The sequence below is a fragment of the Engystomops pustulosus genome, chromosome 4 (assembly GCF_040894005.1).
Source record: "Engystomops pustulosus chromosome 4, aEngPut4.maternal, whole genome shotgun sequence".
NCBI classification, from domain to species: Eukaryota; Metazoa; Chordata; class Amphibia; order Anura; family Leptodactylidae; genus Engystomops; species Engystomops pustulosus.
The window spans coordinates 20,103,294-20,117,064 of NC_092414.1; the positions used below are offsets into that span (position 1 = coordinate 20,103,294).

A 13,771-nucleotide genomic window follows, 5' to 3' on the forward strand; every position below is an offset into this window, starting at 1 on the left:
CAGTGATAGTAAGGGGGGCCCCTATAAGAGGGGGGCACCAAAGGTGTGGGTAGGGCAAAGGAAAAGGGTATTATACAGTCTGGGGCCATTATATAGTGTGAAAGGGCATCAGGAAAGGGGGGATTATGCATTGGGGCATTTTACAATGCAGGGTACTGTGTATTGTAGGAATATATAGATGGGCTACTGAATAGTGTGGGATTACAGGAAAGAGACACGGTCTAGTGTTATATTATAGGAAGGAGGTGCTGTATAATGTGGGATTAGAGAAAGGGGACACTGTATAGTGTGGTATTATAGGAAGGAGGTGCTGTATAATGTGGGATTAGAGAAAGGGGACACTGTATAGTGTGGTATTATAGGAAGGAGGTGCTGTATAGTGTGGGATAAGAGGAAAGGGACTCTATATAGTGTTGGATTATAATAATGGGGCACTTGTATAGTGTGGGATTATAGGATGGGGCTACTGTATAGTGTGTAGTGTGGGATTATTGAAAGGGAGTACTGTATTGTGCAGAAATATAGAAAGGGGCAGTGTATAGTGTGGAATTATAGGAAAGAGCCCTGTATAGTGTGGGATTATAGGAAAGAGCCCTGTATAGTGTGGGATTATAGGAAAGAGCCCTGTATAGTGTGGGATTATAGGAAAGAGCCCTGTATAGTGTGGAATTATAGGAAAGAGCCCTGTATAGTGTAAGATTATCGGAAAGAGCCCTGTATAGTGTGGGATTAGAGGAAAGGGACTCTATATAGTGTTGGATTATAATAATGGGGCACTGTACCGTGTGGGATTACAGAAAGTGGGCGTGGGATTATAGGAAGGCGCCCTGTATAGTGTGTGATTATAGGAAGGGGCATTGTATAGTGTGGGGTCACAGGAAGGGGCCCTGTATAGTGTGGGGTCACAGGAAGGGACAGTGTAAAGTTTGGGATTATAGGAAAGGGCCCTGTATAGTGTGGGATTAGGGGAAAGAGCATTGTATAGGGTGGGGTTAGAGGAAAGGGACTCTACATAGTGTTGGGTTATATTAATGGGGCACTGTATAGTGTGGGACTACAGAAAGGGGCCCTGCTGCCCTGTATAGTGTAGGATTATTGGAAGGGGGCACTGTATAGTGTGGGGAGATAGAAAGGGGCACTGTATAGTGTGGGATTATAGGAAAGCACCCTGTATAGTGTGGGGTTATAGGAAAGCACCCTGTATAGTGTGGGGTTATAAGAAGGGGCCACTGTATAGTGTGGGATTATAAAAAGGGGCCACTGTATAGTGTGGGATTATAAGAAGGGGCCACTGTATAGTGTGGGATTATAAGAAGGGGCCACTGTATAGTGTGGGATTAGAGGAAGGGGCCACTGTATAACGTGGGATTAGAGAAGGGGCCCTGTATAGTGTGGGATTATAACAATGGGGCAGTTAAAGGGAGTGGGCTTTTTGCTGTATGGGGGTCATAAGGGGCTATACATTGGGAGCCATTGGGGGTTATATTGGGGGTGCAGTCATTTTGATTTTACATTTGGGGCACTGCCACGTTTGCCCTTCATATCTCCTTCATTTCGGGGTTTGTACCTCTTTTATCCTTCCTGTAGCACCAAACTGACAAGTGACATGGACACTTTAAAGGAAAATCAACCAAACATGGGTGGGATCTTTATAGTTTGTTTGGCCAATCCGCTTCTCACAGCATCGTGCAGCCTCACAGTCACAGCGAAAACCTGCAGCTGCATCCCCCTCCTCCACCCTCACCTCGTCCATTTTTAAGGATTTATTTTTTACCAGATGAAATTTTTTGGAGGTTTTCTTTATGTATTAGGTTTTTGAAAAAAACATGACTGATTGTCTGCAAGGAACAGCGCCACACATGTCTACAGGTTATGTCTGGTATTGCAGCTCAGTTCCATTGAAGGCAATGGGTGGAACTGCAATACTCTGAGCAACCAGTGGACAGAGGTGGCGCTGCAGTCATGTATTTCTCACATCGCTCTCTGTGTAGCTCAGCACTTACCAGCCACTTATCCCGGGCAAAGATGACAGTGTTGAGCATGGACTCGTAGAAGAGACAATACCCCATCCATTCGGTGATGATGATGTCCACCTTGTCCACCGGTAACTCCACCTCTTCAACTTTACCCCTAAATATTGTAATTACTGAAAAATGTACAGAAAAACGCAGGTGGCAGTAAAAAAAAATACACAAAACCTTATCAGGAAAAAGAGAACGTATAGAATGTATATGATGAAGATAGGAGTAGGAGTACTATGCTGTGCCCATATGTACAGGATAGGAGTAGTAGTACTGTGCTGTGCTCATATATACAGGATAGGAGTAGTAGTACTGTGCTGTGCTCATATATACAGGATAGGAGTAGTAGTACTGTGCTGTGCCCATATATACAGGATAGGAGTACTAGTACTGTGCTGTGTCCATATATACAGGATAGGAGTAGTACTATGCTGTGCCCATATGTACAGGATAGGAGTAGTAGTACTGTGCTGTGCCCATATATACAGGATAGGAGTACTAGTACTGTGCTGTGTCCATATATACAGGATAGGAGTAGTAGTACTGTGCTGTGTCCATATATACAGGATAGGAGTAGTAGTACTGTGCTGTGTCCATATATACAGGATAGGGGTAGTAGTACTGTGCTGTGTCCATATATACAGGATAGGGGTAGTAGTACTGTGCTGTGTCCATATATACAGGATAGGGGTAGTAGTACTGTGCTGTGCCCATATATACAGGATAGGAGTACTAGTACTGTGCTGTGTCCATATATACAGGATAGGAGTAGTAGTACTGTGCTGTGTCCATATATACAGGATAGGAGTAGTAGTACTGTGCTGTGTCCATATATACAGGATAGGGGTAGTAGTACTGTGCTGTGTCCATATATACAGGATAGGGGTAGTAGTACTGTGCTGTGTCCATATATACAGGATAGGGGTAGTAGTACTGTGCTGTATCTATATATACAGGATAGGAGTAGTAGTACTGTGCTGTGCCCATATATACAGGATAGCAGTAGTAGTACTGTGCTGTGCCCATATGTACAGGATAGGAGTAGTAGTACTGTGCTGTGCCCATATATACAGGATAGGAGTACTAGTACTGTGCTGTGTCCATATATACAGGATAGGAGTAGTAGTACTGTGCTGTGTCCATATATACAGGATAGGAGTAGTAGTACTGTGCTGTGCCCATATATACAGGATAGGAGTAGTAGTACTGTGCTGTGTCCATATATACAGGATAGGGGTAGTAGTACTGTGCTGTGTCCATATATACAGGATAGGGGTAGTAGTACTGTGCTGTATCTATATATACAGGATAGGAGTAGTAGTACTGTGCTGTGCCCATATATACAGGATAGGAGTAGTAGTACTATGCTGTGTCTATATATATATATATGATAGGAGTAGTAGTACTGTGCTGTGCCCATATATACAGGATAGGAGTAGTAGTACTGTGCTGTGTCTATATATATATAGGATAGGAGTACTAGTACTGTGCTGTATCTATATATACAGGATAGGAGTAGTAGTACTGTGCTGTGCCCATATATACAGGATAGGAGTAGTAGTACTATGCTGTGTCTATATATATATATATATATATATATATATATATAGGATAGGAGTAGTAGTACTGTGCTGTGCCCATATATACAGGATAGGAGTAGTAGTACTGTGCTGTGTCTATATATATATATATATAGGATAGGAGTAGTAGTACTGTGCCCATAAATATAGGATAGGAGTAGTAGTACTGTGCCCATATATATAGGATAGGAGTAGTAGTACTGTGCCCATATATACAGGATAGGAGTAGTAGTACTGTGCTGTGCCCATATATACAGGATAGGAGTAGTAGTAACGTGCTGTGCCCATATATACAGGATAGGAGTAGTAGTACTGTGCTGTGTCCATATATACAGGATAGGAGTAGTCGTACTGTGCCCTTATATACAGGATAGGAGTAGTAGTGCTGTGCTGTGCCCATATATACAGGATAGGAGTAGTAGTACTGTGCTGTGCCCATATATACAGGATAGGAGTAGTAGTACTGTGTTGTGTCCATATATACAGGATAGGAGTAATAGTACTGTGCTGTGTCTATATATATATATAGGATAGGAGTAGTAGTACTGTGCCCATATATACAGGATAGGAGTAGTAGTACTGTGCTGTATCTATATATACAGGATAGGAGTAGTAGTACTGTGCTGTGTCCATATATACAGGATAGGAGTAGTAGTACTGTACTGTGTCCATATATACAGGATAGGAGTAGTAGTACTGTACTGTGTCCATATATACAGGATAGGAGTAGTAGTACTGTGCTGTGTCCATATATACAGGATAGGAGTAGTAGTACTGTGTCCATATATACAGGATAGGAGTAGTAGTACTGTGCTGTGTCCATATATACAGGATAGGAGTAGTAGTACTGTGTCCATATATACAGGATAGGAGTAGTAGTACTGTGCTGTGTCCATATATACAGGATAGGAGTAGTAGTACTGTACTGTGTCCATATATACAGGATAGGAGTAGTAGTACTGTGCTGTGTCCATATATACAGGATAGGAGTAGTAGTACTGTGTCCATATATACAGGATAGGAGTAGTAGTACTGTGCTGTGTCCATATATACAGGATAGGAGTAGTAGTACTGTGTCCATATATACAGGATAGGAGTAGTAGTACTGTGCTGTGTCCATATATACAGGATAGGAGTAGTAGTACTGTGCTGTGTCCATATATACAGGATAGGAGTAGTAGTACTGTGCTGTGTCCATATATACAGGATAGGAGTAGTAGTACTTTGCTGTGTCCATATATACAGGATAGGAGTAGTAGTACTGTGCTGTGTCCATATATACAGGATAGGAGTAGTAGTACTGTGCTGTGTCCATATATACAGGATAGGCGTAGAAGTACTGTGCTGTAATCATATGTATGGAATAGGAGTAGTAGTACTGTGCCCTTTATGATTCCCATTTGCTGGAACATTCCTATTAAAGGGATCGCTCCGTGTGGTCCGACCAAAAATGAATTTACACCCTGGGCACATAATGAGCACGTGTTCTTCCATGGTCTCTGCTGGAACATTAGCATTTATTATCTGGTAATTCCTCTCTGCAATATCTGGCTGATAAACTGTCCCCTTATTCTTCTTATTAATATTACGGTATTTCATCAAAGCACATGGAGGGCGCATGTCACATCAGCCATCAGCACTGCCCGCCCTGCCACCAGGGGAGGGGGACAAGACACCCCCAACACCAAGATAATAACCAATTATATCAGGACTGAGAAGAACGAGAGCAAACACATGCACGCTCAGCCTCTCCTTACCACATTATGACACGTTCATGCTCAGCCTCTCCTTACCACATTGAGACACATGCATACTCAGCCTCTCATTACTACATTGAGACACATGCATGCTCAGCCTCTTCTCTCCCTATTGAGACACATGAATGCTCAACCTCGCATTACCACATTGAGACCCATGCATGCTCAGCCTCTCCTTAGCACATTGAGACACATGCATGCTCAGCCTCTCCTTCCCACATTGAGACACATGCATGCTCAGCCTCTCCTTCCCACATTGAGACACATGCATGCTCAGCCTCTCCTTCCCACATTGAGACACATGCATTCTCAGCCTCTCCTTAGCACATTGAGACACTTGCACGCTCAGCATCTCCTTACCACATTGAGACACATGCATGCTCAGCCTCTCATTACCACATTGAGACCCATGCATGCTCAGCCTCTTCTCTCCCTATTGAGACACATGCATGCTCAGCCTCTTCTCTCCCTATTGAGACACATGCATGCTCAGCCTCTTCTCTCCCTATTGAGACACATGCATGCTCAGCCTCTTCTCTCCCTATTGAGACACATGCATGCTCAGCCTCTTCTCTCCCTATTGAGACACATGAATGCTCAACCTCTCCTTACCACATTGAGACACATGCACGCTCAGCCTCTCCTTAGCACAATGAGACACATGCATGCTCAGCCTCTCCTTACAACATTGAGACACATGCATACTCTGCAGGCCCCACTTTAGCACATGTTTGCTCATATGTATATGGGGGATGGGGATTATATGTTATCAGGAGATGGAAGTGATCCCCCATCTCTGGTGTCTTCATCTTCCAATAACACCACAAGGGCATTGGCTGCGCTGATAGATGAGATATGAGAGCTCGGGGAGCGAGCAGCGGCCATCACTGTGATGGATCGCTATTTGTAAGGAACGAAATTAAAACAAAAAAAAAACCTGCCCTGACACGGAGAATCCCCTTATTCAATTATTATCTACTGATACCTCCGGCTGCCATCACATTGTCTCTGTCCTTCTGAGATGTAACTGTATTTTATATATCTATCAGGGCAGGAAAATGTCATTTCATAGGATGACAGCGAAACAACACTAGAGGGAAACAGATTCGAGTACATAAACGTATAAAATATTAATACCGGGTGCAGTACCAGACTCAACCAAGGGTCCAGGGTGGCGCTGTGACCGCCCTCGCCTATCATTACATTCTCAATATGAGATAGTAGGAATGATATTGAATGTAATCAGTCATTTCACTCCATTTCATATTACCCAGAATTCAGTTTTTACAGGGGTAGTCCACTTTTAGCAATACATTCTCAAAATATGAAAATGAATTTTCCTGCTTCATATAAATTAAAATAATAAAAAATGTGTTCTCTAATATAGAAAATTCTTGTAAAATTCCCCAATTACGGTTTGGACATCTGTTCTTCTGATATGAATAGACACAAAATACATAAAACGTACATCCGAGCTGTCTGTGGCCACCACTAGAGGGAGCTATAACATACAGTGCATACAGTATTATTATGGCACAGCTCCCCTAGTGGTGGTTATAAAGGGACACTCATACAATAAAAAGAAGCACAAATAATATATAATATACACCTAATAGTAACTCACTAGCTGCGCTATTACTATCTCTATACAGATACCATGTATTAATAAGGTTGTTCTAGACATTTCTATGTGGGGAACACAAGTATTTTCGCAGTTGCCTTACTGTTGTCCAGGTGGTTGGCCTTGATAATTTTTTCGGAATAGTCGGAGACGCTGGAACATTCAATCTGGGTGAAAACAGAGGACATACAATGGTTAGGCCAGAGGGGGGCGCTACATGCAACAGAAAAAACTACCTGGGGGTTCCAATTCTCCAAAACTAAAGTGATTTAGGATTGTACATAAGGTCGCGATGAGATCTTCACTTATCAGATGCAAATCTAATTTAAGGAAAAGATCATCAACGTAGGAAATCAAAATTTCCAAAAATCCAATAAAACTGGCTTCAAAGGGGTTAAAAAAAAATCAAAAGAACATATACCGATCCCCTGATGGCTACTTCCTGGTTAACCTCAGTTAAACAGGAAGTCATCTCTCAGCCAATCACAGTGTTGAGTCAGTGATTGGCTGTGAGTTCACTTCCTGTGGGACATGATGTAAACAGGAAGTAGCATCCCAGTGGGACCTAGTAAACTATAGTGATGTGAAATCGGTAACTTTCATTTTTTTTTTACTCTGCCGTATCCCTTTAAGAATTCAAAAACCTCTATGGTCTCTCCTTTAAGACAATGCGGTCCATGGATGAAGAGTCATCTTTACTATTGGTGTAGTCCCTGATTTTAAGGGGGTTCCCCGAGTCCCTTGTATGACTAGAGTGGTAGTGCTTATGTCAGACTAAGGCTCCATTTTATTGTGTGGGACTAATACAGGACTGTCCTCGACAAGGAAATGAAAAGATGGTCCCAGCTGTTGTATTACCGCACATAGCCTTCAATGATGGGAGCGCACTGACCCTCAGGTCACTATGATCCCCAATTTAAGCATCAGAAATCCCTCAACCTTACTCTGTGCACTGAGATTTATGACGATATGGCGGAAGACATGGCCCCACCTTATGAGATAATCAACCTTTCAGTGTCACAAGTAGCACAGTAGGTCAGTAGCTGCTGTATCTAAGCTGCCATTATATAGGCATCCACCTTACATAGAGCTGAGCTGCTGTATCTAAGCTGCCATTATATAGCCATCCACCTTACATAGAGCTGAGCTGCTGTATCTAAGCTGCGATTATATAGGCATCCACCTTACATAGGGCTTAGCTGCTGTATCTAAGCTGCCATTATATAGGCATCCACCTTACATAGAGCTGAGCTGCTGTATCTAAGCTGCCATTATATAGGCATCCACCTTACATAGAGCTGAGCTGCTGTATCTAAGCTGCCATTATATAGCCATCCACCTTACATAGAGCTGAGCTGCTGTATCTAAGCTGCGATTATATAGGCATCCACCTTACATAGGGCTTAGCTGCTGTATCTAAGCTGCCATTATATAGACATCCACCTTACATAGAGCTGAGCTGCTGTATCTAAGCTGCCATTATATAAGTAACCACTTTACATAGAGCTGAGCTGCTGTATCTAATCTGCCATTATATAGGCATCCACCTTACATAGAGCTGAGCTGCTGTATCTAAGCTGCCATTATATAGTCATCCACCTTACATAGAGCCGAGCTGCTGTATCTAAGCTGCCATTATATAGGCATCCACCTTACATAGAGCTGAGCTGCTGTATCTAAGCTGCCATTATACAGGCATCCACCTTACATAGAGCTGAGCTGCTGTATCTAAGCTGCCATTATACAGGCATCCACCTTACATAGAGCTGAGCTGCTGTATCTAAGCTGCCATTATATAAACATCCACCTTACATAGAGCTGAGCTGCTGTATCTAAGCTGCCATTATATAGGCATCCACCTTACATAGAGCTGCTGTATCTAAGCTGCCATTATATAGGCATCCACCTTACATAGAGCTGAGCTGCTGTATCTAAGCTGCCAGTATACAGGCATCCACCTTACATAGAGCTGAGCTGCTGTATCTAAGCTGCCATTATATAGTCATCCACCTTACATAGAGCTAAGCTGCTGTATCTAAGCTGCCATTATATAGGCATCCACCTTACATAGAGCTGAGCTGCTGTATCTAAGCTGCCATTATATAGGCATCCACCTTACATAGAGCTGAGCTGCTGTATCTAAGCTGCGATTATATAGGCATCCACCTTACATAGAGCTGAGCTGCTGTATCTAAGCTGCCATTATATAGGCATCCACCTTACATAGAGCTGAGCTGCTGTATCTAAGCTGCCATTATATAGGCATCCACCTTACATAGAGCTGAGCTGCTGTATCTAAGCTGCCATTATATAGCCATCCACCTTACTTTGCGCTGAGCTGCTGTATCTGAGCTGCCATTATATAGGCATCCACCTTACATAGAGCTGAGCTGCTGTATCTAAGCTGCCATTATATAGGCATCCCCCTTACATAGAGCTGAGCTGCTGTATCTAAACTGTCATTATATAGGCATCCACCTTACATAGAGCTGAGCTGCTGTATCTAAGCTGCCATTATATAGGCATCCCCCTTACATAGAGCTGAGCTGCTGTATCTAAACTGTCATTATATAGACATCCACCTTACATAGAGCTGAGCTGCTGTATCTAAGCTGCCATTATATAGACATCCACCTTACATAGAGCTGAGCTGATGTATCTAAGCTGCCATTATATAGACATCCACCTTACATAGAGCTGAGCGGCTGTATCTAAGCTGCCATTATATAGGCATCCACCTTACATAGAGCTGAGCTGCTGTATCTAAGCTGCCATTATATATGCATCCACCTTACATAGAGCTGAGCTGCTGTATCTAAGCTGCCATTATATTGACATCCACCTTACATAGAGCTGAGCTGCTGTATCTAAGCTGCCATTATATATGCATCCCCCTTACATAGAGCTGAGCTGCTGTATCTAAGCTGCCATTATATAGGCATCCACCTTACATAGAGCTGAGCTGCTGTATCTAAGCTGCCATTATATAGGCACCCACCTTACATAGAGCTGCTGTATCTAAGCTGCCATTATATAGTCATCCACCTTACATAGAGCTGCTGTATCTAAGCTGCCATTATATAGTCATCCACCTTACATAGAGCTGAGCTGCTGTATCTAAGCTGCCATTATACAGGCATCCACCTTACATAGAGCTGAGCTGCTGTATCTAAGCTGCCATTATATATGTATCCACCTTACATAGAGCTGAGCTGCTGTATCTAAGCTGCCATTATATAGTCATCCACCTTACATAGAGCTGAGCGGCTGTATCTAAGCTGCCCTTATATAGACATCCACCTTACATAGAGCTGAGCTGCTGTATCTAAGCTGCGATTATATAGGCATCCACCTTACATAGAGCTGAGCTGCTGTATCTAAGCTGCCATTATATAGGCACCCACCTTACATAGAGCTGAGCTGCTGTATCTAAGCTGCCATTATATAGGCATCCACCTTACATAGAGCTGAGCTGCTGTATCTAAGCTGCCATTATATAGGCATCCACCTTACATAGAGCTGAGCTGCTGTATCTAAGCTGCCATTATAAATACATCCACCTTACATAGAGCTGAGCTGCTGTATCTAAGCTGCCATTATATAGGCACCCACCTTACATAGAGCTGAGCTGCTGTATCTAAGCTGCCATTATATAGACATCCACCTTACATAGAGCTGAGCTGCTGTATCTAAGCTGCCATTGTATAGGCATCCACCTTACATAGAGATGAGCTGCTGTATCTAAGCTGCCATTATATAGGCATCCACCTTTCATAGAGCTGAGCTGCTGTATCTAAGCTGCCATTATACAGGCATCCACCTTACATAGAGCTGAGCTGCTGTATCTAAGCTGCCATTATATAGGCATCCACCTTACATAGAGCCGAGCTGCTGTATCTAAGCTGTGATTATATAGGCATCCACCTTACATAGGGCTTAGCTGCTGTATCTAAGCTGCCATTATATAGGCATCCACCTTACATAGAGCTGAGCTGCTGTATCTAAGCTGCCATTATATAGGCATCCACCTTACATAGAGCTGAGCTGCTGTATCTAAGCTGCCATTATATAGGGATCCACCTTACATAGAGCTGAGCTGCTGTATCTAAGCTGCCATTATATAGTCATCCACCTTACATAGAGCTGAGCTGCTGTATCTAAGCTGCCATTATATAGGCATCCACCTTACATAGAGCTGAGCTGCTGTATCTAAGCTGCCATTATATAGTCATCCACCTTACATAGAGCTGAGCTGCTGTATCTAAGCTGCCATTATATAGACATCCACCTTACATAGAGCTGAGCTGCTGTATCTAAGCTGCCATTATATAGGCATCCACTTTACATAGAGCTGAGCTGCTGTATCTAAGCTGCCATTATATAGGCATCCACCTTACATAGAGCTGAGCTGCTGTATCTAAGCTGCCATTTTATAGACATCCACCTTACATAGAGCTGAGCTGCTGTATCTAAGCTGCCATTATATAGACATCCACCTTACATAGAGCTGAGCTGCTGTATCTAAGCTGCCATTATATAGACATCCACCTTACATAGAGCTGAGCTGCTGTATCTAAGCTGCCATTATATAGACATCCCCCTTACATAGAGCTGAGCTGCTGTATCTAAGCTGCCATTATATAGTCATCCACCTTACATAGAGCTAAGCTGCTGTATCTAAGCTGCCATTATATAGGCATCCACCTTACATAGAGCTGAGCTGCTGTATCTAAGCTGCCATTATATAGGCATCCATCTTACATAGAGCTGAGCTGCTGTATCTAAGCTGCCATTATATAGACATTCACTTTACATAGAGCTGAGCTGCTGTATCTAAGCTGCCGTTATATATACATCCACCTTACATAGAGCTGAGCTGCTGTATCTAAGCTGCCATTATATAGGCATCCACCTTACATAGAGCTGAGCTGCTGTATCTAAGCTGCCATTATATAGGCACCCACCTTACATAGAGCCGAGCTGCTGTATCTAAGCTGCCATTATATAGGCATCCACCTTACATAGAGCTGAGCTGCTGTATCTAAGCTGCCATTATATAGGCACCCACCTTACATAGAGCCGAGCTGCTGTATCTAAGCTGACATTATATAGGCATCCACCTTACATAGAGCTAAGCTGCTGTATCTAAGCTGCCATTATATAGGCATCCACCTTACATAGAGCTGAGCTGCTGTATCTAAGCTGCTATTATATAGGCATCCACCATACATAGAGCTGAGCTGCTGTATCTAAGCTGCCATTATATAGTCATCCACCTTACATAGAGCTGAGCTGCTGTATCTAAGCTGCCATTATATAGTCATTCACCTTACATAGAGCTGAGCTGCTGTATCTAAGCTGCCATTATATAGGCATCCACCTTACATAGAGCTGAGCTGCTGTATCTAAGCTGCCATTATATAAGTAACCACCTTACATAGAGCTGAGCTGCTGTATCTAAGCTGCCATTATATAGACATCCACCTTACATAGAGCTGAGCTGCTGTATCTAAGCTGCCATTATATAGTCATCCACCTTACATAGAGCTGAGCTGCTGTATCTAAGCTGCCATTATATAGTCATCCACCTTACATAGAGCTGAGCTGCTGTATCTAAGCTGCCATTATATAAGTAACCACCTTACAAAGAGCTGAGCTGCTGTATCTAAGCTGCCATTATATAGGCATCCACCTTACATAGAGCTGAGCTGCTGTATCTAAGCTGCCATTATATAGTCATCCACCTTACATAGAGCTGAGCTGCTGTATCTAAGCTGCCATTATATAGACATCCACCTTACATAGAGCTGAGCTGCTGTATCTAAGCTGCTATTATATAGTCATCCACCTTACATAGAGCTGAGCTGCTGTATCTAAGCTGCCATTATATAGGCACCCACCTTACATAGAGCTGAGCTGCTGTATCTAAGCTGCCATTATATAGACATCCACCTTACATAGAGCTGAGCTGCTGTATCTAATCTGCCATTATATAGACATCCACCTTACATAGAGCTGAGCTGCTGTATCTAAGCTGCCATTATATAGACATCCACCTTACATAGAGCTGAGCTGCTGTATCTAAGCTGCCATTATATAAGTAACCACCTTACATAGAGCTGAGCTGCTGTATCTAAGCTGCCATTATATAGACATCCACCTTACATAGAGCTGAGCTGCTGTATCTAAGCTGCTATTATATAGTCATCCACCTTACATAGAGCTGAGCTGCTGTATCTAAGCTGCCATTATATAGACATCCACCTTACATAGAGCTGAGCTGCTGTATCTAAGCTGCCATTATATAGGCACCCACCTTACATAGAGCTGAGCTGCTGTATCTAAGCTGCCATTATATAGGCATCCACCTTACATAGAGCTGAGCTGCTGTATCTAATCTGCCATTATATAGACATCCACCTTGCATAGAGCTGAGCTGCTGTATCTAAGCTGCCATTATATAAACATCCCCCTTACATAGAGATGAGCTGCTGTATCTAAGCTGCCATTATATAGACATCCACCTTACATAGAGCTGAGCTGCTGTATCTAAGCTGCCATTGTATATGCATCCACCTTACATAGAGCTGAGCTGCTGTATCTAAGCTGCCATTATATAGACATCCACCTTACATAGAGCTGAGCTGCTGTATCTAAGCTGCCATTATATAGTCATCCACCTTACATAGAGCTGAGCTGCTGTATCTAAGCTGCCATTATATAGGCATCCATCTTACATAGAGCTAAGCTGCTGTATCTAAGCTGCCATTATATAGACATCCACCTTACATA

The 13,771-nt window shown here is 42.9% G+C and overlaps 1 protein-coding gene across 2 annotated transcripts in view; it reads right to left on the bottom strand.

Annotated features, from left to right (window-relative positions):
• PRMT8 (protein arginine methyltransferase 8) overlaps positions 1–13,771 on the bottom strand; it is a 91,362-nt gene that overhangs the window by 19,393 nt on the left and 58,198 nt on the right. For both annotated transcript variants that reach the window (XM_072145428.1, XM_072145429.1), the window contains exons 4-5: positions 7,083–7,146; positions 2,004–2,146 (exon numbers count right to left, since the gene is read on the bottom strand). In XM_072145428.1, the coding sequence (XP_072001529.1) occupies positions 2,004–2,146; positions 7,083–7,146 (207 nt within the window). The remainder of the gene's footprint in view (positions 1–2,003; positions 2,147–7,082; positions 7,147–13,771) is intronic.